Raw genomic sequence first — 25237 nt, forward strand, 5'->3', positions numbered from 1 at the left:
AAAATCATTCAATTTCGTTAAAGCAGCATCCGAATTCGCACAGAGCTTTTTGAGGCCTGTCATTTCTGGAATCTAAAAAACACTTGGTTGAAAGGTTGAGGGAGAAACATCACAGACAATAAATTGGAGAAGCGCAAACAAAAAATCAAACACAACACACGGGTAAAGGGTCAGATAACCAAGCGAGAACTACATGTAACTTTATATAAAAAAAGTAAAGAAAAAAACAAAAAACAGTTGACTGTCTATGGGGCCGGGTGTCGGTAAACAAATCAAACTTTAAAAATCAATACTAAGCCGGTTGTCATTGAATCAAAGGATTTTTAATTAGTAGAATTTGATATTATTATTGTTAACGTTATAGTGTTATTGTTATTGTAGCATTTATATTGTTGACACATGCAGACACTTTCATATAGTAACGTTACAATAATTCGTATTTGATGGATTAAACAAAATTTGTTTAACACATCAACTGAGCTACGATAGGGACTGGTAAAACAAGGTTGGGCAGAAAACTGATCTTTGTTTGTTGTACAGGTTTTTTTGCTTCATGGAAAAAAAAGATAATCGATCTGCTCAGAAGGGCCACTGGCTTTTATGACAGCTTGAAAAATGTATACATGCATGAGGGACAGGGACATCTGAGGACAACTCAGCCGTAACACCACTCGAAATAATATAAGAAGAAGAAATAAACAATTCAATGCCCCCACCCCCCCCCCCCCCCCCGCTTTCGCTATTCGAATAGCTGCCTATTAAAAGGCAGATACTTAGAGGGACAAACTTGTTTTAACCAGTTTGGCATGTATATCTCCAAGAAGAAAGGCCTAAGCGATTTTGACTAAAAAGATGGCTGCCCGGAGTCGTAACAGAGCAGCCTTAATGTTGTAGATGGGGATAATAATTCAAACATTCGAGAATAACATTAGTTTGTTTTTAAATTGTCGAACGACCACTTATAGGTGTAAACTTTTGTTTCCTTCGAAACATTTGTCAACTTCTAATTTGAAATGGTCCTGACATTAGCAGTAAAACAGCAATAAAGACAACATCATTATAATATAACAGGGATTTTTTTTTTTACCAAATTCAGAAAATGAGCAGCCAATTTCATTTTCATGCGTTCGAGTTAAAAGCTGTGTTGCCTCTCCAGTTGTTACTGCGTTTCAAATTCCCGATTCGGCCATTCAATTTCGTTTTGAGTATATTCGAATTCCTTGAGCACCTTGTTAAATTTAGCGTATCGTCATTCTTTTTCGTGAAACACACGCCTCAAGAAGCGACTGCGAATTTGAATGCTGCTTTGATGAATTGTTTTCAATTGAATGATTATTTTGTTAAATCGAATGACGCAGCATTACATTTGGCTAATCATATACAACGAAATCGAATGACCCTTTTCAGTAGCATTCGATTTCGCGCGAATAAGAGTAGCTTGGTGGTCAATTTGGCTGCTCATTTGCCGAAATTGACGGAGAAAACCTATATTAGTTTTGCATTTCATAGCTATCTGGTGCAGGCTTAAGGAGAGTAACAACGCAACAGAAACAAATACATCATTAGGAAAAAAACCCACGATGTAAACAAAACGTAAAATAAAAAGAGTTGTCAAAGTGCAGTCTTGAATGCCTATCAATGAAATATAATGACTGAATCAGATATGAATGAGAAAAACGAAATCATGTGTGCACGAAAACGAAACTTAATGCATTAATAGCTAAAAAGAAACCACTGGCATACTGTGAGAGTGATAGGGAAAAAGCGTGAAACTGAGTGACTTGAAGCTGAAAATGGCCGGGAACATAATATAATAAATAAATAAATAAATATTGTAAACAACTTTGATTTTATGACAAAGGTTTAACTTCGACCGTCAACCTAATGCACCTAAATTCTGTCAACTTTCCAAGAGAAAACATGGCAACGATTTTTATGAAGGTTTGTATCACAATCTTAGATTACATTTGGTTTCCACGTGGCGAGTAAAATGTTTGATATAGGCCAGTAGAGTGGATTTGAAGCGACTTACGTTTTGTAATTCCAGTTGCATTGGGCCATTGTAAATGCACTGGACACTATTTGTGGTTGGTACTCAAAATTATTTTGAGCATAAAAAAACACTTGGTGACAAGCAATGGAGAGCTGTTGATATAGGTTTTCTCGGTCAAATTCGGCAAATGAACAGCCAATTTCAATTTCATGCGTGCGAATTAAAGCTGTTTTGCTTCTCTAGTTGTTACTGCGTTTAAAATTCAGAATTCGGCCATTCATTTTCGTTTTGAGTCGAGTCAAATTCATTTTAGCACTATATTCAATTTAGTGTATCGTCATTCTTTTTCGAGACACACACGCCTCAAGAAGCGACTGCGAATCTGAATGCTGCTTTGATGAATTGTTAAATTGAATGATTATTTTGTTAAATCGAATGACGCAACATTACATTTGACTAATCATAAAATTAAATCGAATGACCCTTTTCAGTAGCATTCTATTTCGAGCGAAATAGAAAAGCTTGATGGTTAAATTGGCTGCTCTTTTTCCGAAACTGGCCGAGAAAACCTATAGTAACACACATTTTGAGACACGGCTTTTTCTGAAGCGTAGTTAATGAGCAAGAAATAATTCCTCGCTAAAATATTTGAATTGAATTAGAGACCTTAGCTGAGTGCTCAATTTCAAGGCATCTGAAAGCACACAACTTGTTCAAAAGGGGTGTCTTTTTTCCATTATTTTCTCGCAATTTCGACAATCAACCAATTGAACCAAGTGTTTCGCAGGTTTAGTGTTGTATGCATAATTTGAGATACACAAAGTGAGAAAACTGGTCTTTGACAATAACCGTTAGTTAGTTTCCATCGCATAGCCTTTTAGCTTCGTATTAACTCACGAAGCATTGTGTTTATTTATTCATGTTGTTGTTGTCTATTTATTTATTATTATTAATGCCACTGATAAACACAATTGAATGGAATAAGATGTAGTTGGAGATCATGTTGCGTTATTTTATTTAATACTTTATGATACTAACACATGGAAAGTCACTTACCGAATAAGAAGATAGATGTCATCAGAATCAGAGGAGCCAACACATGGCTGATGTGGTGAAGGGTGATCATGATAGCAGAGAGCTTACTCCATTCAACCCGCTATGTTGATACCAAGGTTTATTAGACCAAAAAGCAAGTTTATGTTTGTGTCTTGTTTTGTAAAAACAACGCAGCTTCAATGGCGAATACCCAATGGATATCTAACGCTTATAGACGGCATAGTCGGAGCACTTGATCACGTGATTGACACACCCTCTATGACGTCATTGGTATAATATACAACCATGACAAACCGTCTTTTCTTTTTTTTTCTGTGTAATCATGTTCTAAAATATAAAATGGACTTTACCAACACATTTTTAAGGTAAAAACATTGCTGATGAATACCCATTTTTAAGGTGCCTTTATGGTATTTCTTTCGCGGTAAAACTTTCATGAGACTGGGGTTCATATTCACAGCTATTATTTGTCTAGCGAATATCTGCACTCGTGGTTCTCAACTGTACAGTAAACCATTATCTGGGCCGTGAGTGCAGCGAATTCCGCGGTAAGCAGAGCCATGAATTTTGACGCACACGTTTTCTTTGTCGCTCATTGTCCGTAGAGTTGGGGGCACGCGCGTCACCCGTACTGGGGTGATACAGTAGCCCGAACGCAGCGAAAGTTCCTCATGCACTAAAAAGTGTCACGTCGTGTCTATTGAGGCGGTACTCACCACGTACGGATCCCCAAATCTTGCAGTAGACAGCACGCACTTGCAAGTATAGACTTGACTCAAGTCCCAATCCCGTGCCATCGCTAGAAAATTGCTCTGCATGGTCTGCATTCCCCCAAAATGTTCGGCACGTGGGACAGTTTTTTTCTCGGGACCACTAATAGCTATATTGACTGTGGGTATGCTTAGGGACCTCTCGCACGAGAATGGGACTTGAATCAAGTCTATTGCAAGTACGGCGGGTTGGGACCGCCGCTATCGTACAGAATATGAGTTATTTGTTGACAATTATCTACAAGAAAATAATCACAGTATCTTTACTATGACCACTGGCATGAAAAATAAGTCAATAATGAGAAGTATTACACTATTACTAAATCTTTAATTATTTGATCTATTGAGTCCTACACGCCACCAAAGTTCTTTTGTTTCCGGCTGTAAAAAAAAACAAAAAAAAAAAAAAACAGTGCTTTACATGGCAGCTAGGGTGCCAGGTAAAGTGCAACAACTTCCACAGTGAAAGTTTTGCAAACTACCCTTTCAAGGCACAATATTTACAAAACTTCCAATGGGAGTTTACTGCACTTTACCTGGCACCCTAGCTGCCAGGTAAAGCATCGTCAATTGTACGGATTTTGTTTACAGTGTAACATTAGGTTTTTTGTATAGCTTATGATCTTTTCACTTCAATTGAATGTGAATAAAACCACAAGGCATGGACAAGATTTTGTCTCGCACTTTTTATAAATATGCAGAAAGAATGATCATTGTTTTTGATTGCATCCAAAGAACGTGACTTTACAATTTGTAAGCAGTACCGCGCTTGCCCAGTAGTGAGGTGGAAACTACCAATTATTAGCAAGCAACCATTTTGTCTTCTTCTCTCATTGCAGAAATGCCAACATCAACACTAACTACACCATCGGCTATATTCAAGTTGGTCCGTGAGGGACGATGCATTTCAGCCACAGGCCCTCTTGTGACAGTCTCTGCAAGCGCTATCATGGACTGCACAGTGGAGTGCAAACGGTGCGTAAACTGCGTCGTATTCGATTACGTCACCCACTTGTCGATGCAGGTTGTATAGTCGACAGGTACAGTTGGATATAAACCAAATTGTTATACCTCGGTACAAATTGTGAAGTGTGATTGGTCGAGAACCAATCACGTGCCGTGCAACAAATACGCATGTATCATGGCTAAAGATCCGCCGGGTAACATGAAATGTGATGTACACCGGTGTACACTTGATCGTTCCCACCGTTGGTCGATTTCCAGCGCTGTACGAAACACACGCGGGTTCGAGGGAACAGTCAGGAATTGTTTCTTGTTCGTCTGCTAATTAAACAATGAACACTCCGTCGTAAATGTTTAAGATTACAACAGAACTTCGAGAAGAGGAATATTAATGTTGTTACCAAGGTATAACAAAACAATTGTTGCACGCTGTGATTGGAGTCCATGGGTTTTGTACAACCTTGGGGGGAAATGGCAACATCGGCTTCGCCTCGGGTAATTTCCCCATCGGGTGTGTACAAAAAGCCATGGACCCCATCACAGCGTGTAACAATTGTGTACTGTTCTGGATCAAGGATGTCTGGTGTACATTAAAGTGGTGCAGACTAGAGTTGGATTGTAGATCATTGATGTATGAGGTTTCATGGGCAGTGATAATAATAACAATATCGAAGTCGTATATAGCGCACGTATCTACCAAACAAGGTACTCAAGACGCTGAGTATATACAAACTTCCAGAAAGATAGATTATTACAGTGATGAATTCTGAGACCCAATTATTTAGCACCTTATACGGGTTTACAAGGTGCTACGGCGCATATAGCAGCCACAGCCAGGAACACCGGGCGTACCCCCTTCTCTTTTCGATAAGTGCACTGGGTTCTTTTACAGACGTTACACAACACATGGTACCAACGGCTTTACGTCCCATCCGAAGGACGAAACAATGGTTAAGTTTCTTGCTTAAGGACACAAGTGTCACGGCTGGGGATTCGAACCCACACTCTGCTGATCAGAAACACCAGAGTTTGAATTCTTATAACCGCTCGGCCGCGACACTTCCACGTGATACCTCGGTTAACAATAGTAATTGCTCTTGTCTTTGTTTTTGGTTGCACTGAATAAGAACCCATTGACCATAAGTAGCGACGTTTTCTGTGTCACGTAGTTGACACATGACACTTTAGTGACACCCAGTGTAGATCGTCACCCGCACGCAGCCAAAAGTCAGGCTGCCCTAAAACGAAAATAATCAATATAACAATTTGTAGATTTATAACACATACAAGTAACCTCGGTTCGGTATAGGTAAAGTCCCAGATGTTTATTGGTTGAATGAGCGTGTGCGTAGTCTGCGTGGAGCAATTCAACCAATAGAAAGCGTTCTCTTTGCGTCGTGATCGTTGTCGTTTTCGTTATCGCTGCAGTGTGACTCGGCATGAAACGTGCAGCTAAACCTTGCTAATAAGGACAACATTATATTTAAAGGTCGGGAACAATATGTTAATATGTGTCGGTCACAGATCAAATCGCGATCAATAAACACGACCTTTTAGCCTTTTCTCCCGCCTCGCCACTATGCATTAATTGAAATGATCCAAACTATTTTACGAATTCGATGTTTGTAAAACCAATTCGTTTGAATAGCCGCCCTCTTGCCGTGCAAAAAATAATATCAAGTTCGACATTTTTCAGCGCATGCCTTATCGCACTGTAGGCTACGCGGTGTTTACATGATTGTCATAACAGTGCAACTTGACTCCCAAAATGTCGTGCGTGTTTTACAGTAGCCGCGTGTCACGTCTCGGTGCAATGGGGTGCATACGACGAACTGTGGGCATTTTATTTCCATGTTAAATTATTTTAGTATTAATTTTAGTATTAACAAATTATTTTTCACTCAGTTTACTTGAGATTCGTCATTGAGTTGCGCAGTTTGGTATTTAGCGTAATGTGAAAATGAAAGGAAGCATGGGGGAGTTGCGAAATAGAAGGACAGGTTTCTTTGATCACGTGGTTGCTGGCTGGACGCCATTTTCGCTCCAAATGAAGCACAATTCAACGTGCAGTCTAGTCTGCAACCTCACCACCCGAGTGGGTAGGTATCCACATTTAAACCGGTGACCTGTAACAAAAGGGACAACAGGTCCACAGTTGCTATCACAAAGGAAATCATTGTGGTCTCCGTTGCTATCACAAAGAGCTGAACAAAGGAGGGTCCCCGATTGCAAGTGTTTATACACTTGCGTGTGTGTGGGCGGGGGAGGGTATCAAAAAAAAACATTTGACCGCCAATTGTCGCAACTCTCTCAACGCAGCTCTATATCGTACAGAGCTATGTATCACGGCTCTAAACCTCGTGCCCAGGGGTGATCGATCTCGCCGCGCCATTTTTCCCCAGCATGCCTTGCTCGATCATAGAGACGTACGCAGAGCTAGTGTGATACGGCGCGCTGCCCATGGTAGTGAGGTTGGGCTCTGATATCGTAGTGTCTGATACGCCCTCTGTTGAATATTTTTGTTTGGTGCCGGTGTCGGGAATTCTGTCCGCCTGAGATTCTGTTCCCAAGTATGGAAAAGTATTGAGCTTTCGATTCGGAACTGTAGGGCGAGCAGGACGGGAAGTAACAGAACGCGGCGGTCCGGTGACAGAGTAACCGGGAAAAGGGGGGGGGGGGGCGTTGGTGACACATAATCTCCTTCCACACCAGGGCCCAATTTCATAGAGCTTCTCAAGCACAAATCTTTGCTTAAGCAAAAAAAAACAATTGTCTAGTAAAATCAGATTTATAACCAGCCAAGACTCCACTCAATTGTTATGCTAAGTATTACAGCTAAATACCAGTCACATATATATGGCATAAAATTTTGGCCAGTAACATGTGTAAAATAAGCGAGCTATTTTCGTGCTTAGGCGAATTTTTCGCTTAAGCAACTCTATGAAACTGGCCCCAGACACTCTAAGCACTTACAAAATGTAGAATTTTAGCTTTATACGCGTTTGTCTCGTCGCCCATACACAATTTAAATGGACGTGGTTGTTTACTATGTGTTATTATTGTTGTTATGAGTTAAAGGAACACGTTGCCTTGGATCGGTCGAGTTGGTCTTTGAAAAGCGTTTGTAACCGTTTTTTATAAAATGCATATGGGTAGAAAGATGTTGTAAAAGTAGAATACAATGATCCACACAAACATGCCTCAAAATTGCGTGGTTTTCCTTTTACCTCGTCGACTAACACGTCGGCCATTTATGGGGGTCAACATTTTGACTCCCATAAATGGCCGACCATGTTAGTTCGCACAGCAGAAGGAAAACCACGCAATTTCGAGGCAAACTTGTGTGGATCATTGTATTCTACTTTTAAAACATCTTTCCAACCATATGCATTTTATAAAAAAAACGGTTACAAACGCTTTTGTTTTGACCAACTCGTCCGATCCAAGGCAACGTGTTCCTTTAAAACAATCATATATTTTTTGCCAGACGCTTAACATGAAGTAATGTATTATTGTTATGCTAATGGTGTAACTCCAGTGGGGGGGGGGGGGGGGGGGGGTGTCGTTGGACAGAGGCGCATATTCACTTCAACATGATAATGTGCACTAGAATTCGAGCTAGAGTACGTCGGTGCTTATCATGGCCCGAGGAGGAAAGCACGAGACATGGAGTTCAATAGGAACAGATGATTTACATAATAATTGAATCTTTGGTTGGCGTCAATTTTGACAATCGGAAACGTAGTTATCCCCCGGGGATGCCTCCCCCAACATCATAGGGGTTTTGTTGGGTAAAAGGTGTATATTCTTATTAGGTTAATCATGTTAGCTCGATAACTGCGGCAGCGTATTAATTAGATTATCGGGTTTGAGATGTCACATAAGAGAATCATCAATGTCATGGGATGAGGGATGTAGGTGTATTTTTGCATGGATTTATATGTTAACAATTGTGCAGTACATATATTTTAAATAATAATGATGTATACGCAGGCTGTAAAATATCAATAAATGTGGAAGGAAAAAACCATGACATTTCGTCATAATTTGTTTAATTAATATCGATGGAGCGTTTGATAAACAACATTACATTTGCATTTTGAGCTTCAATTTATCACCAAATCATTTTCCAAATGCGTTTATATTTCTCGGTTTTTTTTTACTACGAATTATGGTGTGATTTATTTGAAAACTAGCCAGGAAATAAACGGAAGAAAATGCTCTATATTTTCATCAAAATAATTTTCGATAAAGAGAAAATTATAAACTTATCGAAGACCTCGATGCTGAATGGCCTATGTAACTAGAATAATGGCTGCACCAATTGAAAGAAAAACAAGTTGTACCTTTGCTTCGGTTTAGTTCAACCATTACAACAGTTGACCTTATAATAAGAACCTACATTGTCTGCTTTTGGTATGTCCAAAGGCTTATACGTTTCGATTGCTCCACGCCGTGTGGCCATACAACACGCTCCCGTTACACAGACTCTCTGAATGCGAACTTCGATTTGTCATCATTATTTAAAGACAATGGACACTTTTGGCAAAATGTCAAAAACCAGTCTTCTCACTTGATGTACATGTATCTCACCATATGCATAAAATAACAAACCTCCAAAATTGAAGTTGCGAGATAACAATGAAAGAAAAAAAAACACCCTTGTCACACGATGCTTGATTTCGAGACCTCAAATTCTGAATCTAAGGTCTCGAAATCATAATTCGTGGAAAACAACTTCTTTCTCGAAAACAACGTCACTTTAGAGGGAGCCGTTTCTTACTTATGTGTAATACTATCAGTGTCTCCCCATTACTCATTACCAAGTGAGGTTTTTTGCTGATAATTATTTTGAGTAATTACCAATAGTGTCCACTGCCTTTAAGATTTGTATCCATAATCTGAATACATTGTCTGATTTGACATTTACTCATGAATAATTGTAAACAAAATATTTGAATTTGGTTCAGCGAATTGGTCTTTCCACGGCTGGAAGTAAAAACTAACTTGGAAGGTTACACGATTATTAGATCCACTGTTTGTTTCTATACTATCATGCGACTCTTCCTTGTTTTCTATTTTTTATTTTTTTTAATGCTCGAAGACGGCTAAATGTGATGATTTGTTTAAGGACTGTTGCTATCCATTCCTGGAAGACCGTTGAAGTCATACATTAGTCTATTTGTAGCCCAAAATAGCCCAACCCGGCTGGTGTGCAACTTAAAAAAAAAATGCTAATCAAAACATACTCGGCACGCCACATTGTTCAAGTAGTGCAGACTCAACTTTACCCAGAAGCTCTTTTCGCTATAAATATTGCGAAGGTAACTAAGAGTGGTAACGATCACCATCATGTTCTTAAAACTAGAGTGCTGAGGAGAATAGTGTACAAAACCGCCCCAATGTACGCCATGTAATCCTCCTCTTGTCAGCTATGCATGTATAGTTACATCTGTTCGATAGCGTTGTCACGCACATGTCATTATCAATGGACTTCGCACCATTGAAGGAGGCAATGGATTAAAACTACTGTGTACATCATCCATAGAGTGAATCAGTTAAATTGAAAACTGTTTTTAAAAACACATCCACACCGTCTGCACAGTAACATCATCGGCAGTGTATAAAATACGATTCTGGGTCTTGGTCTTGTCTCATAGTCAGTGTGGAACAAGTATATATTTTCACAAGATGACGGATAAAACTGTGGAGGTAGCTACGGTTTCGAGCCATCATACAGTGTCTACAACATCAACAACTACAACTACGCCGTATGGAGGAACGACTACTAGCAGTGCCAGCTGCACATGTGATTTAAACTATCTCCGCTCCGTGCAGGGCATCACCAAAATATTGGAGATTGTGAGTACAAACGGTTGAAAGTAATTTGATTGAGTTTCACTTTTTTAGCGAATGTTCTTGAATGTTCAGCATTTGAATTAGCTTGCTTTACTCATACTCTCACATAATTGTGCCAATTTAGTTGAGCAAAAAAAAAATGTTTTGGGAAAACCCCGAACACACAAACAGAAAACGAGTCCCCGAAGTGCACCCTCCACATCGGAGTTGTTACGAACAATAGTTCCGATCATGAATGACATTTAACCCTGTAATCAGGTCCATATTATGCCCACCACCTTCTGTGTTAGCAAGACTCGCAAATTAGATAAATTTCATGAACATTAACCAGCGCACCCATCCCAGGTCAGTTTGACGAAAGAAAACAACAAAATATACCAGATTCTCTTGAAAAATTGTATTGGTCGCTTTGATGTATGTCAATTCAGTTGTAGTTTTGGTACAAACAAACGGTCATTTAAAAAGTTAAATTCCCGCTCATAAAAACAAGGAATAGGCTTTGCAAATGTTGCAGTGACCCTTTCAATCATTGTACACTGCTGAAAGAGTTATCAATGATAAACCACACATTGGTTAAACCAATATAAATTGCTCGGGCCCTGTTTTGAATGTTTGCATACAACCATAAACTTACATCACAGTTATTTACCAGTTAATATTTAATATTTAAAACATCACAAACGGTCAACCAGAACCGATGTACAGACATGTGTTATGTTGTTAAAATGGTAACCGAATCGTTGCAAAAGCTCTTCATTATGCTCCTCGGTAAAAACTATTCAGTTGAAAAAAGGGTGTAACTTTATTGTTTGTGACTTAAAACTCCTGCATAATAATATACGATTATTCCCTGAAAAGGCAGGCACAATATTGTGGTCGGAATGTCGTACGTAGTGGTTTATTTCCTCGCCTTCCTCCTGAAGGACCCCGGCTCTACTCCACCGAGGGGCACGAAGAGGATTGGATTTTCACATCTCAGTTATCCTATACTACGTGTGTTTTCCCTCACTGAAATTCTTCTCTTGGGTTTGCCTACCACATCTCAAACTGAAGCCTTTTCCTCAGTGTATCCAATGGGTCATTGGCTTTATTAGTTCCATGATTAAGTTTGCCTTTCTTTGAGTCCCAGAATAAAAATGTGAAAATAAAATTGTTCCTGTAATGTAAATATTGTTTAAGCAAATGTCTCTTTGTCAATTCTGGGTATCCAAGTATACAGTCATACAGTAATAAGCATGGACTCGTTATAAAAGTTCGAAAAATTAAACCCAGTGAAATTAGTTTGATATTGGACATTTTGACATTCAGTTAGGTTTGTACAGTGAAAATAAACTGTTGCTTTTTCGACATTGGACATTATTGGACATTGAACATACGTTGTTTACACACAGTGAAGTACAATGAACATGATATTGTTGTTGTTTTTTCGACATTGGACATTATTGGACATTGGACGTTCGTGCGTATACAGTTAATGCATACGAATGTCCAATGCCCACACTGACTTGAAAAATTTAATGATCGAGCTGGCAGGTTCATATCATCAGACTTAACAAACTGGACACTATTGGTAGTTGTCAAAGACCAGTCTTTTCACTTGGTGTATCTCAACATATGCATAAAATAATGAACCTGTGAAAATATGAGCTCAATTGATCGTCGAAGTTGCGGGGTAATAAAGGAAGAAAAAACACCCTTGTCAAACGAAGTTATGTGCTTTGAAATGCTAATTGTTTTCGATACCTCAAAATCTAAATCTAATGTCTCGAAATCAAAATCGTGGAAATTTACTTCTTTCTCGAAAAGTATGTCAGTTCACAAGGACCTGTTTCTCACAATGTTTTATACTACCAACCTCTCCTCATAAAACGTTACCAAGTCAGGTTAATTTTATGCCTATAAATAAATTTGAAATGTTACCAATAGTGTCCACTGCCTTTAAACAACTCCAACTGAATGCAAAGCACGGCTAATTTTTTATAAAAGGCGCGCTAAAAGGATAGACTCAAACGTGCATGCGTGCGAATGCACCACATTATTTATCGATTGGTACTGTCACAAACGATCTGTTCTACAATGATTTTCGCCTGTCTATCCCAACCAGATTAGCCTTGAACTTGGACGACAGGAGCTGTGCGCACATGACGGACAGCTAGCCGTCAGGATCGAAGCTAAAACAATTGTCACTAGCAGTCGCATTCACTATACTGTCGCCGGACTCCCTCCCCCTAGAAACATTGTCACTTAATAACGTCGATATATAGCTCTCGTCTATTGTGATGACGTTTTAAGTGTGGTGTCAACTCTATTAAAATTGTGGATTCTGCATTATTGTTCACATGAGGCCAACACATTATTTGACAAAGGGTTTTTGTTGTTTGTAAAGCTTGTTTTCTTCCAATGTTATCTTCCTTTTATTTCAATATATTCGATTGAAGCAGTCCCTGGAATCGTGAAGCAAACTTCACGGTTTAAATTTTTCTTCAAACCGGCTCGTTTTCATTAAAGAAATAAGTGCTAAATTGATTTTGTTTTATGTTCTCTGTTTATGTATACAGCTGTTGTCGTTTATGGCTTTCATCATTATGGTCGCCGCTCCGAACAGAAATGGCAGCTTAAATTTCTTCCTCTTCGTTGCCATAGCAGCATGTGCAGTCTCCTCGATCATCCTCCTCCTTTTATGTACTCATTTACATCTTAAAGTTGCTCTTCCGTGGAATATAGTGGTAAGGTTTCAACCTCTTTCCCATAACATTACTTAAATGCACTGGACACCTTTTGGTCAAAGAACAGGGTCACATCCCAATATAATATGCATAAAATAACACATCTGTAGAAAAGTTGGCCTGAATACTGGTCAGCGATGTTACAAGAGAATAATGTAAGAAAAATGCCATTGTTGCACAATTTGTTTGCTTTCAGGCGGCTAATAAAGGGCTTAAAGATGCTATGTAAGATTTGTGGCCGATTCGACTCAACAATTTTGATTTAAAATTTAAAATTCAAAGGTATTTTGATGGGGGTCGAGAAAGTTACAAACTTTCATTTGAGCCATTGCTCGAAAAAGTTCGCCAATTATAAGTAGCAGTGAAATAAAGTGCTCAAATTTAGTCTTTGTCGGGATCCCGACAATATATCACGTGACCAATTCTTATGTGTTTTATAAGAAACGTTTTGAATTTTGGCATGGTTCCTGACCATTAAAAGTAAAGTTAAACTTTTTTTCGTTAGAGCGGGTGATACTTTTTGAAATACCATTCACTCAAAAAAATCTATATTTTAATGTTTGGGGCCAAAAATCGGACATAGCATCTTTACAGCTTGAAGTATTTCTCCAAAACAATGCTACGTTGGAGGGAGCCGTTACACAATGTTTTATAATATCAACAGCTCTCCATTGATCGTTACCAAGTAAGCTTTTATGCTAACAACTATTTTAGGGTAATTACCAATAGTGGCCAACCCTTTAAATGCACTGTAGACGTTTGGTAATTGTCAAAGACCAATGTTCTCACTTGGTGTACCCATCATAAGCGTAAAATAACAAGCCTGTGAAAATTTGGGATCAATCGGTCATCGAACTTGCGAGAAAATGATGATAGGAAAACACCATTGTTGGACGAATGTTTGTGCTTTCAGATAGGAATCAAAGACTTCCAGCAAGAAGTCTTTTATTATTTTAGTGAGAAATTACCTCTTTCTCAAAAACTACGTTACTTCAGAGGGAGTCGTTTCCTACAATGTTTTATACTATCAAAAGCTCACAAATGCTCGTTACCAAGTAACCTTATAATACTAACAACTATTTTGGGTATTATTACCGACAGTGTCCAACCCTTTAAAGCTCCTTCACTACTTATAAATCACCAGTAGCACATGTGCAATGTTGTCAGGACTTCTCAATACTCATGTGCTAATTGGTAAAGATTCTTTAGGGGGTGCCATAACTGGACTTTGTTTACCAGAAAGTATATACATCAACACACCTGCCCTGTAAGAAATTTTCGCGATATCACACAGACTCAAGGAAGACCTCCGGGCCGCGCGGCGGTGTAAAGAGACAGATTTTGTGTAAACACACTTTGAGTTTAATATAAAAATCCATTTGGGCAATCTAGCTGAGCCTAGATTGCTATTAAACACAAACTAAAGACCCAAGGGTTTCTTGGTGTTTCGAAAGGAGTTTTGCCGTATCAATAAGCGCATACTTTACAGTAATGATCATAGCCTACAGATGTGTACGTTTGTATCAAACAGTTTTAATAATGTGGAGTTTAAGTCCTTAGTCTGTTGTGACACGCGGGGCCCGGCACGTGTGTAAAAAAGAATGCATAAATCATGTAAATGCATAGGAACTGTCACATTCGATCCCATTTAAGAATATTAGTCTACCCTGAAATATGACAGGGAAAAAAAAGCAAAACAAAATGACATTAATCGTGTAATGTTTTCACAAAAATGCAAACAATATTCACGCTGGGGAGACCCCCACCCCCCCCCCCCAACATTATCCTGGTAAAGAAAATGTTGGACACTAAAGCTAAGCAGAGGTATTACGTTCATTAACCTCCGCTTAAAGAAAGTATCCTAGCGGAGAGACACAATGTCCTGAAACGAGCCAAGGAACAAAATCGTCTAGCTTCCATAATATCAGGGGACCAACTTTAGAAGGGTTCTGAGAGAGTTCAGCAAAAGCTGCGGCAACTTTGAAGGCCGTGTGAATTTAATTAAATTGTTACAATTTAATTAAACAATCCTTTCATACGACGTTCAAATTTGCCGCAGATTTTCGCTGCATCTCTAATTGCTCTTCTAAATTGAATTCTGATTTCGCCTCTGGCTCAAAAGAAAGCCTTATATTAAGTTAAGTTTGATGAAAACTCGCATGCCTCAATGTGAATTTGAATGGCGGTTTCAACTTGAGAGTCAAAACCACTATGAACGACTAAAAGTGAATGGCTGTGTTTTTCTTTTCTTTTCGGAAATGAGCTGGGAAAACATTAATCGAACTTTTAGTTTTATAAAAATAAGCATTTAAATTTAGAATCGTTGGAAAGAGACGTTTTGTTATTAAATGTTTAGTAAATGGAACATCCTGCTTGTTTCAACCCTATTATTTTTTTTAAGTTGTAGCCAGAAAACTAACCTGGCCACATTTCATTTCAAAAGGTGGCGCCGTTTTTATAGCAGGCCTAATGCCGAAAATCTGGAGCGGTGTGCTCAAGCAGGAAGAATAATCTGTTTGCATACACAACTAAGAAGTGATAATGTCAGAACGCTTCTCAATTTCAATTTTGTGACGATACACAATTATATCTCCTTCCATAACCGCAGTACTTCGAAGTAAAAGTTTTCTCAAAATGCTTCATGTTATCCAAAGCATCTGTACTTCTTACCGAGGGATTTGTATATGACATAAAGAAACAAGTTGCCTTGGATCGGTCGAATTGGTCTTTGAAAAGCGTGTGTAACCGTTTGTTATAAAATGATATGATTAGAAAGATATTTTTAAAGTAGAATATAATTATCCACACAAGTATGACTCGAAATTGCGTGGTTTTCCTTTTATATTGTCGACAAACACCACGGTCGGCCATTTTTATGGGAGTCAAATTGTTGACTCCAATAAAATTAATGGTCGACCGTGTTAGTTCGCAAAGTAAAAGAAAAACACGCGATTTCGAGGTTAATGTGTGTGGGACATCGTATTCTACTTTTAAAACATCTCTCTACCAATATTTTTAACAAACGGTTACAAACACTTTTCAAAAACCAACTCGACCGATCCAAGGCAATACCAAACGTGATGCAGACCCTTTTAAAACTCGTCGGAAAGAGAAGTACTTTCATTACCAATCATTTACATAATAAAGGCACTACAAGGCAACGCGTTCTCTATTTTTCAGAGTCACTATACCAAACGTATGCAGACCCTTTTAAAACTCGTCGGCAGGAGAGGTACTTTTATTTCAAATCATTTACCTTTAAAGGCAGTGGTACACTGTTAGTAATAACTCAAAATAGTTGTTGGTATACAAACTTACTTGGTAACTAGTAACGGAGAGCTGTTGATAGCATACAACATTGTGATAAACGGTTCCCTCTGGAATAACATGGTTTCGAGAAAGAAGTAATTTTCCACAAATTTGACAACAGATTTTGATGTTTTTCTTTCTTTCATTATTATCTCGCAACTTCGATGACCAGTGGAGTTAAGATTTTCACAGGTTGTTATCTTATGCATTTATTATTATGTTGATAATACACCAAGTGGGAAGACTGTTCTTTGACAATAACAATAGTGTCCAGTATCTTTCACGCATAAACCCCTGTGTGGATTATGGTGACTCATTCAATATTCCTTCTTTATGTATTTCAGTTTGCAGGTGTTTATGCAGTTCTAGTTGTGGTTTTCTTCGTTGCGTTCATCTTTGCCGCAGTTAACGCTGCAAATTCATTTCATGGGTCAGCTACGGTAAGTCACCTTCTACTTCTACTTCTATGCATAATCTCAATGAAGCCTGTTCAGCATTTATAGATTTGGCATTTAATGTAGAAACACGGGTACAAATCGATTCTTTCAGGACTAAGTCTATACACTTCAAAAAACTTCCGGTTCATATAACTGAATCGAATCGGGGTCTTGTGGGACCTGAGTCAATCCGTGTCAGTATGACTCGGAATATGTGTCAAAATTTCCCAGAAATGGGTCAATTAAGGATGCAAAATCCGAATAAATTCAATTTGTATCAATTTCGCGGGTCAACCTGACCATTTAATGGGTCGAGCCCACCTGCAACGCTGAAGATTTGAGCTTTTCAGCGATCTGTCGATAGCAAAAGCCCAAGGCGCTAATCGGACACAGACAAAGGCTCCATCCGGATGAACCGTAATACGGCTACCTGTGTTGATAAGGGCGTTGCTAAGGAAGCCATATACCTCAAGGCACGATGGCGCAGATACCTGACAATAGCCGTAGCTGTAGCCGCTATAGTTTGGACACATGCCTTAGATTCTTAGCGAAATCATGTTCATAGTCTATAGTATCTATACGGAACTTCGGTCATGTGCTTTAAGTAGAAGCCTTATATGGTAATGGCCATGCAAATTAATCACACCCTAATAAATTGACTATAGAATGAAGCAAAAGTATATCAATCAAAAGCATACATACTGATTAAAGGCCTGGAAACTATTTGCAATTAATTAAAACTAATTTTGCAGCATAAAATTTACTTTGTAACGAGCAATGGAGAGCTGTTGATAGTATAAAACATTTTGATATATCGTATTTTTTTCAGAAAGAAGTAATTTCTCACTAATATCAATGATAACAGACTTAAAGCCATTGCACCCTTTCGGTACAGAAAACAAAAAGTTCACAGATTTACAAATAACTTACAGGGTTTACAGAAGGTAGTGGTGAAATACTTCTCTTGAAATATTATTCCATGAAATGCTTTACTTTTTGAGAAAACTGTAAAACAATATCAATTCTCGTTAACGAGAATTACAGATTTATTTTAAACACATGTCATGACACGGCGAAACGCGCGGATACAAGGGTGGGTTTTCCCGTTACTTTCTCCAAACTCCGTTGACCGATTAAGCCCAAATTTTCACAGGTTTGTTATTTGATATAGAAGTTGTGATACACGAAGTGTGGGCCTTGGACAATACTGTTTACCGAAAGGATCCAATGGCTTTAAGCCGAAGCCTTTTGTTGCGCATCTGAAAGCACAAAGTATTGCAACGAAGGTGTTTTTCTTTCATTATTCTCTCGCAAATTCGATGACAAATTTAGCCCAAATGTTCACAGGTTTGTTATTGTATGCATATGCTGGGATACACCAATTGATAATACTGGTCTTTCACAATTACCAATAGTGTCCAGTGCCTTTATGAAGAGTAGAGAAGCCTTGCATCAGTGTGGCAAGCTACATCTGTCCTGTATTGACTACAGCTGCAGGAAAAGAAAGTGGTCAAAATGACACCTTGCCATCCAATGCGGCACGCACCATTTATCGACTTCATCTGACGGATCTCTTTAAAAAAAATCAATCCTTTAAGCACGCGTAGCCATATATAATGTATATTTAACAGAGTCAATGTTTGATTTGTACGATGCTCTAGAAGTGCCATATGATATCCTCAGATAACTATCACAGGATGATGGCACCCTAAAGATAAGATGCCGACATATCGTGATGATCCGCGGGAGGATGTCGTCTTCCGAAAGTTTTTTCATAATAGGATGTCGACATCATGTCGACATCCCGAGATGTATTATCTCGGTATGTCGACGTCTTGAACGACAAATATTTTTTTATTTATTTTAAATCTTTAGACATACACAATAGTTACAAGTTGTACAGGGGCTGTCAAGGTTAAAACAAAAGTATAAAACTGTCATCAAAAGATGTGTAAAACCAGACCCCTGCCAACGTTAAAAATATAATTATACAATATAAAAATGTGATTGCACCGAAACATTTTAGAACCAAGAGCAGTCAGCGAATTCATCCGATTGGATGATTAGATTGATAGATGGATGATTAGATTGGATGATTAGATTGATAGAACCCTGAAAATGTCAAGAGCCAACTTTTAATTGTATAAGGAAGACAACAATCTAACCCATACAGATGGCGTACCCTTGTACAAATCATCTCAGTATGTCGAGTTTTATTTTCAATGTCATCACCCCGCTGATCTCAGGATCTCCACGATTTGGATGGCACTTCCAAAGCTCCGTAGATTTGTATATTATTTATTCCGTTTATTAGCAACAAACCAACAATAATATACGATCCATAACAGTGATTGTACAATTTCAATGATTGAATTGTTTTATTGCAATCTCTTTCATCCACAGACCTTGGGGTTCTTTGCTATCGTAGCGTACATTGGGAGCCTCGTCTCTGCCGTGCAGGATTGGCGTCTAAGCCGTCAGATGATGCAGCAAACACCCGGTGGTTCGACAGCTGCAACCGGCCCCTTTAGCGGCCAGCAAGAGCCACCTGCCTACGAGTCACAGTACTGAACCCGTAGCACTGTTTTTAATATTTTACTTCGTTGTCTTTATAAAAAATATAAAGAAGAAAAAATAATAAGTTATATGAAAGGGACAACTTGCCTGCGGATTGGGTGATTCGGACTATAACAGAGTTTGTTATGAATTGGTTGGGAAGGTATTTTAATTATTATTGAAGACTATGATTCACACGATACAAATATCCCTCGAAGTAGAGTGGTTTTCATTTTACGTCGTGAACTTAAAGAGTCCGCCATTTTGTGCACTCCAAAGTGTTGTTCTACGAATAGGCGAACGGTGTAAGTTCAAAATGCTAAAAGTAAACCACACAATGTCGAGGTAGTTGATCTTTAAAGTCTTCTTTTAAAACATTTGTCCAACCGTAGTCAGTTAACAACCCCTTTTTACAGGCCAAAGCGCTGAGTGCAACGTGACTCTTTAACCATTAACTGGCTAATCCGGTTGTTTTGTTATCAAATAGCAATTAGCGCCGGGCTCCATCAGGGCTTTCATTCCGCTAGCGAAGAATCTATGTTTGTATTTAATTTCATATTTAATTTCATATCAATGTCAATCACACTGCAAGTAATTGAGTGACTACGGGCGGATACGTAACAGAGCAGTCAAATTGTTTTCATGATAACCATCCCGAAATAGTTAAGTTCAAGAAGATGAAGTTGAAGAGGGATTTATGTCCTGTAATTTTGTGAACTAGGAGCTGCTGATGATAACAGGCTTTCATGTATTTGACATGAAACAACCTCCAGATCTACTTAGTTCGTACTATACTAAAATATCTTTTGCAATTATAGCGCTGCTATAGGTTTTCTCGGTCAATTTCGGAAGAAGAGCAGCCAATTTAACCACCAAGCTAGTCCATTTCGCGCAAAATCGAATGCTACTCAAAGGGTCATTCGATTTATTTTTGGGATTAGTCAAATGTAATGTTGCGTTCATTCAATAATAACAATTCATCAAAGCAGCATTCAAATTCGCAGACGCTTCTTGAGGCGTGTGTGTCACGAAAAAGAATGACGTTACGCTAAATTGAACAGAGTGCTTAAAGGAACACGTTGCCTTGGATCGGTCGAGTTGGTCTTTGAAAAGCGTTTGTTATAAAATGTATGTAGGTAGAAAGATGCTGTAAAAGTAGAATACAATGATCCACACAAACATGCCTCGAAATTGCACGGTTTTACTTTTACCTCGTCGACTAACACAGTCGGCCATTTATGGGAGTCAAATTTTTGACTCCCATAAATGGCCGACCGTGTTAGTTCGCACAGTAAAAGGAAAACCACGCAATTTCAAGGCAAACTTGTGTGGATCATTGTATTCTACTTTTAAAACATCTTTCCAATCATATGCTTTTTATAACAAACGGTTAAAAACGCTTTTTTATAGACCAACTCGTCCGATCCAAGGCAACGTGTTCCTTTAAGGAATTTGACTCGACCCAAAACGAAATTGAATGGCCGAATTCTGAATTTGAAACGCAGTAACAACTGGAAAAGCAAAACAGCTTTAATTCGAACGCATGAAAATTAAATTGACTGCTCATTTGCCGAATTTGACCGAGAAAACCTATATTTATTGAGGAGTCCCTTATTTCCTGGTGCGTCTTTTTTTTTCTCCATCAATTTATTATGCGGAATATCAATTTTATACCTTTAACTTCCATGATTCTTTTGTAATTTTGTGTTGTTTTTGTCAAAAAGATAATAGCTATAATAACAATTGGCTTAATTTGTTTTGGTGGGGCTTCTGTTTTTATTGGCTTTTTTTTTCTTTTTTAATTGTATGTTTTCTTTAAAGACTCTGGACACTATTGGTAATTGTCAAAAACAAGTCTTTCCGGTTGGTGTATCTCAACATATGCATACAAAAATTAAACCTGTGAAAATTTGAACTCAATTGGTCGTCGAAGTTGCCAGATAATACTGGAAGAAAAAAACACCCTTGTCATACGAAGTTTGCTTTCAATTGCTTGATTTCGGGACCTCGACATCTAATTATGAGGCCTTTTAAATCACATTTTGTGGGAAATTACTTCTTTCTCGAAAACTGTGTTACTTCAGCAGCAGCCGTTTCTAACAATGGCGTATACCACTAAAAGCTTTGCATTGTTGTTTATACCAAGAAAGTGTTTGTAATGAATAAAACAATGAGTAGTTACCAATCATAGTGTCCACTGTCCGTAAGCCACCTACAGAGCAGCAATTATTGTGTACCTATTTCAATCAGCTGGAGGTCGTTGCGCAATGAATAAATCTCAATTACGTTGAGATATTAATTAGTATTTATACCCCAGGGTGGTGACGGGTAGATAATAAGATTCAAATTAGAGGGAGCAATTGAAGGCTTCTCATTATGTTGTACGTTTTATTTTAAGTTATAATGGAGGCATAATAATAAGATGCAGTCTTCAAACGTATGTTTTTACTTTTTGAATTGAATTTGAGACCTCAGCTGAGGGCTCAATCTCAAGGTATATGAAAGCACACAGCTCGTGCGACAATGGTGTTTTTCTGCCATTATTCTCTCTCAACTTTGACGTCCGATTGAGTCAAATTTTTCAAAGGTTTGATATTTTAATGCACATTATGTTGAGATACACCAAGTGCCAGTACTGGTCTTTGACAATTACCAATAGTGTCTATGCAGTGTCTAAACAGATTACATTCTCAAGCATACCGTACATCTAGATTTTATTAATCGTCCTTTGATTGTTCTTCTGTCAAAAGGCACCTACATAGGGCATATTACCTTAATTAACATTTTGTTCCGTTCAGCTTTTAGTTAATCATTTTGTTAAGGAACATAATGCATAAGGGTTTGTTTTCCATTAGGTCTTATTATTAGTGTAATAACAGTTATCTTTTAGTACTTTTTATATGGCCTATGTTTTGTCAATTGATAATAATTATCGTTATTGTTGGCTTGAATATTACATACAACTTATTTAATCAAACGAAAATAAAATTGTTATAAATTCACATTACAGACAAAGTGAGTGCAGAGCTTATTTATTTATAATGCCTATACCTAGTTTTCAGTTTCCTTGAAAATGCTTTTTTAATCAATCAAACTAAAAACAATGACAGCGCTCTAAATACCTCCTATACTACTTGACGTTTATAATTAAAAATTAAAAACAAATTGTGTTTGACAATAAAGAATACGATAATATTAACACCTAAACAAAAGATTAAAACTTAAAACGAAATTCATCGCGATAAAAAAAAAATACTTGTTATCAATTCAATACAAGCTCACACGTTGTGTCCAGGGTAGCGCGCCATCACTGGTGGGTCACATTTAAACTCAATAATGCCACCACGTGGTGCAGCTTGTTCAGCCGTCACTGATTCCCCGCATATGATGTTGTTGGTGACGATGGGGTTCATCCCTGCTCTGACAACGGCACCAGTCAAATGCTCGCCTGTAAATCCAAATAACAAAATACAAATTTAATTCGGTTTTGTTTCTTGTATAAAGTTTCTATCGAGCGAAAACATAATAAGGTTGACAGATCGTGTAAAAGCACAACCCAAACCGTGTTTTGATGTACACTGTAATGAGAAGAATAACAATCATTAAAAAATGTACCCAGTCAGTTCTCATTGATATCCGAAACAAAAGGTCGCATCTTCTTAAGGTGATCCCCTAGCTGCCGCTTCGCAGGTTGTATAGCAATTTGGGTGTGATCTCTGGCGACACGGCAGCTAACGGTTGTATGGCTTCTGACTGGCACCCTGAACAACGATTATTAAGGGAATAAGTTGGAGTACATGAGCTTGCGCGCCCAACACGCGAAGCCAGCTGATTTTAAACAGTTCTAGCTGTGTCTTTATCGGCCGTTTAAACACCACCACGTGACGCGCTCTCAACCAATATGAGTAGTGAAACCTCACTGGGGTATTTATGAATGTCAAATAAAGGTACCCGCCAACATAGGGCTAGATAACTCAGTTGGAAGATCGCCGGCACGTTAATCCGGAGGTCGTTGGTTCGAATCCAACTCTAGTCAATTCTTTTTTCAACCCCACGAATCCCAGTAGTGAGATCTTACTGTAACAGTGGATCGTATTGATGATTGTAATCGTCCTGATGCAGTGCCCCCCCCCCCCCCCCCCCCCTCAAGATCAAATCTCCACCAAGGATGTATCTCACCACTGTCCACTGTTCAATAAAACAACCACCAAACCTCACATAAATGTATTGCAAGAAATATTGTAACTCGTCGAGGTATTACTACACACGATGTAGTTTTGATTTGGAAATCACACGACATAGCTAAACGAACTAAGATCAGACTCATGAATGCACTAGTCTTGTGCATTGCATTATGGGTCTGAGACATGGACATTGACACAGAATGAGAAAACAAAAAATTCTAGTTTCGAGCTTTGGTGCTGGAGGCGGATGCTAAACATCAAAATGGCAAGACCACATAACTAACATCAGTGTGCTGGAGAGAGTACATAACCCCAAAAGCCTAGTAAATACCATGCTACAGAAAAAAACATGTTTTTTGGGCACATTGCAAGAAGAGAAGGGGATAACCTGGAGAAGCAATGTATGGACGGACATGTTGCTGGTCGCGCCAGCAGAGGAAGGCCAATTAGGCGAGGTGGACATATAACATTCGTGCACTTAATGGGGAGGGGGGGGGGGGTAAGTCTGTATGGCCTGGGGAAGACCGCACTAGACAGGCAAGAAGAGAAGGGGATAACCTGGAGAAGCAATGTATGGACGGACATGTTGCTGGTCGCGCCAGCAGAGGAAGGCCAATTAGGCGAGGTGGACATATAACATTCGTGCACTTAATGGGGAGGGGGGGGGGGTAAGTCTGTATGGCCTGGGGAAGACCGCACTAGACAGGCAAGAAGAGAAGGGGATAACCTGGAGAAGCAATGTATGGACGGACGTGTTGCTGGTCGCGCCAGCAGGGGAAGGCCAAAGGCGAGGTGGACATATAACATTCGTGCACTTAATGGGGAGGGGGGAGGGGGGGAGTCTGGCCTGAGGAAGACCGCACTGGACAGGCCGGGACGCACGGAAGGAATTCACTTATCGGATCACCACGCGACGGCTGACGCCCTAATGGACTAAAATTGAAGCCAACTTTTTACTGTGTGTTTTCCCCAGAAAAAAAACGACAATAAAAATCAAATTTCCCAATTTTGAAAACACATAATGTGATCTAATTAAACCCGTAATGGAAATCCTTATTCTCCCTATAATAATTATAATGCCACCAAGTGGTGCATGCAGCTAGCTCAGTGGTTCCGCATAATGGTGTTGTTTGGGAATTCATCCCTGCTCTAGCAACGGTACAAGTCAATCGCTCACCTGTAAGTCCAATAAGAAAGTTTACTATTAGGTGATTAAGGTTCTTTTGAGAGTTTTTAAAGAAAGAAGGAAAAAAGAAAGGAAAAAAAAACACGAAAAAGAGTCGCGTGACTGACTTTTCCTGTTATAACCCACGTAAACTAGACTAGCCAGCACGCATACTACAGCGTAGGCCTACTTTCAATAATATTTATTAGGAGCGCCCTC

The 25237-nt window shown here is 38.8% G+C and overlaps 1 protein-coding gene across 1 annotated transcript; it reads left to right on the plus strand.

Annotated features, from left to right (window-relative positions):
* The first annotated feature begins 10305 nt into the window (after positions 1–10305).
* Positions 10306–20848, plus strand: LOC139935006 (CKLF-like MARVEL transmembrane domain-containing protein 4). Its single transcript, XM_071929447.1, has 4 exons — positions 10306–10644; positions 13200–13367; positions 17021–17116; positions 19517–20848. The coding sequence occupies exons 1-4, from the start codon at positions 10474–10476 to the stop codon at positions 19682–19684; spliced, it is 603 nt and encodes a 200-aa protein (XP_071785548.1). The 5' UTR covers positions 10306–10473; the 3' UTR covers positions 19685–20848.
* The last annotated feature ends 4389 nt before the right edge of the window (positions 20849–25237 follow it).

Source organism: Asterias amurensis, chromosome 3 (genome assembly GCF_032118995.1).
Source record: "Asterias amurensis chromosome 3, ASM3211899v1".
In the NCBI taxonomy this organism is placed as follows: Eukaryota; Metazoa; Echinodermata; class Asteroidea; order Forcipulatida; family Asteriidae; genus Asterias; species Asterias amurensis.

Excerpts from the sequence above, each read along its gene's own strand:
- LOC139935006 (XM_071929447.1), top strand. The coding sequence starts at position 10,474 with ATGACGGATAAAACTGTGGAGGTAGCTACGGTTTCGAGCCATCATACA. Across the intron at positions 10,645-13,199 it reads TCACCAAAATATTGGAGATT|CTGTTGTCGTTTATGGCTTT; the intron begins GTGAGTACAAAC and ends TTATGTATACAG. Across the intron at positions 17,117-19,516 it reads CATTTCATGGGTCAGCTACG|ACCTTGGGGTTCTTTGCTAT; the intron begins GTAAGTCACCTT and ends TTTCATCCACAG.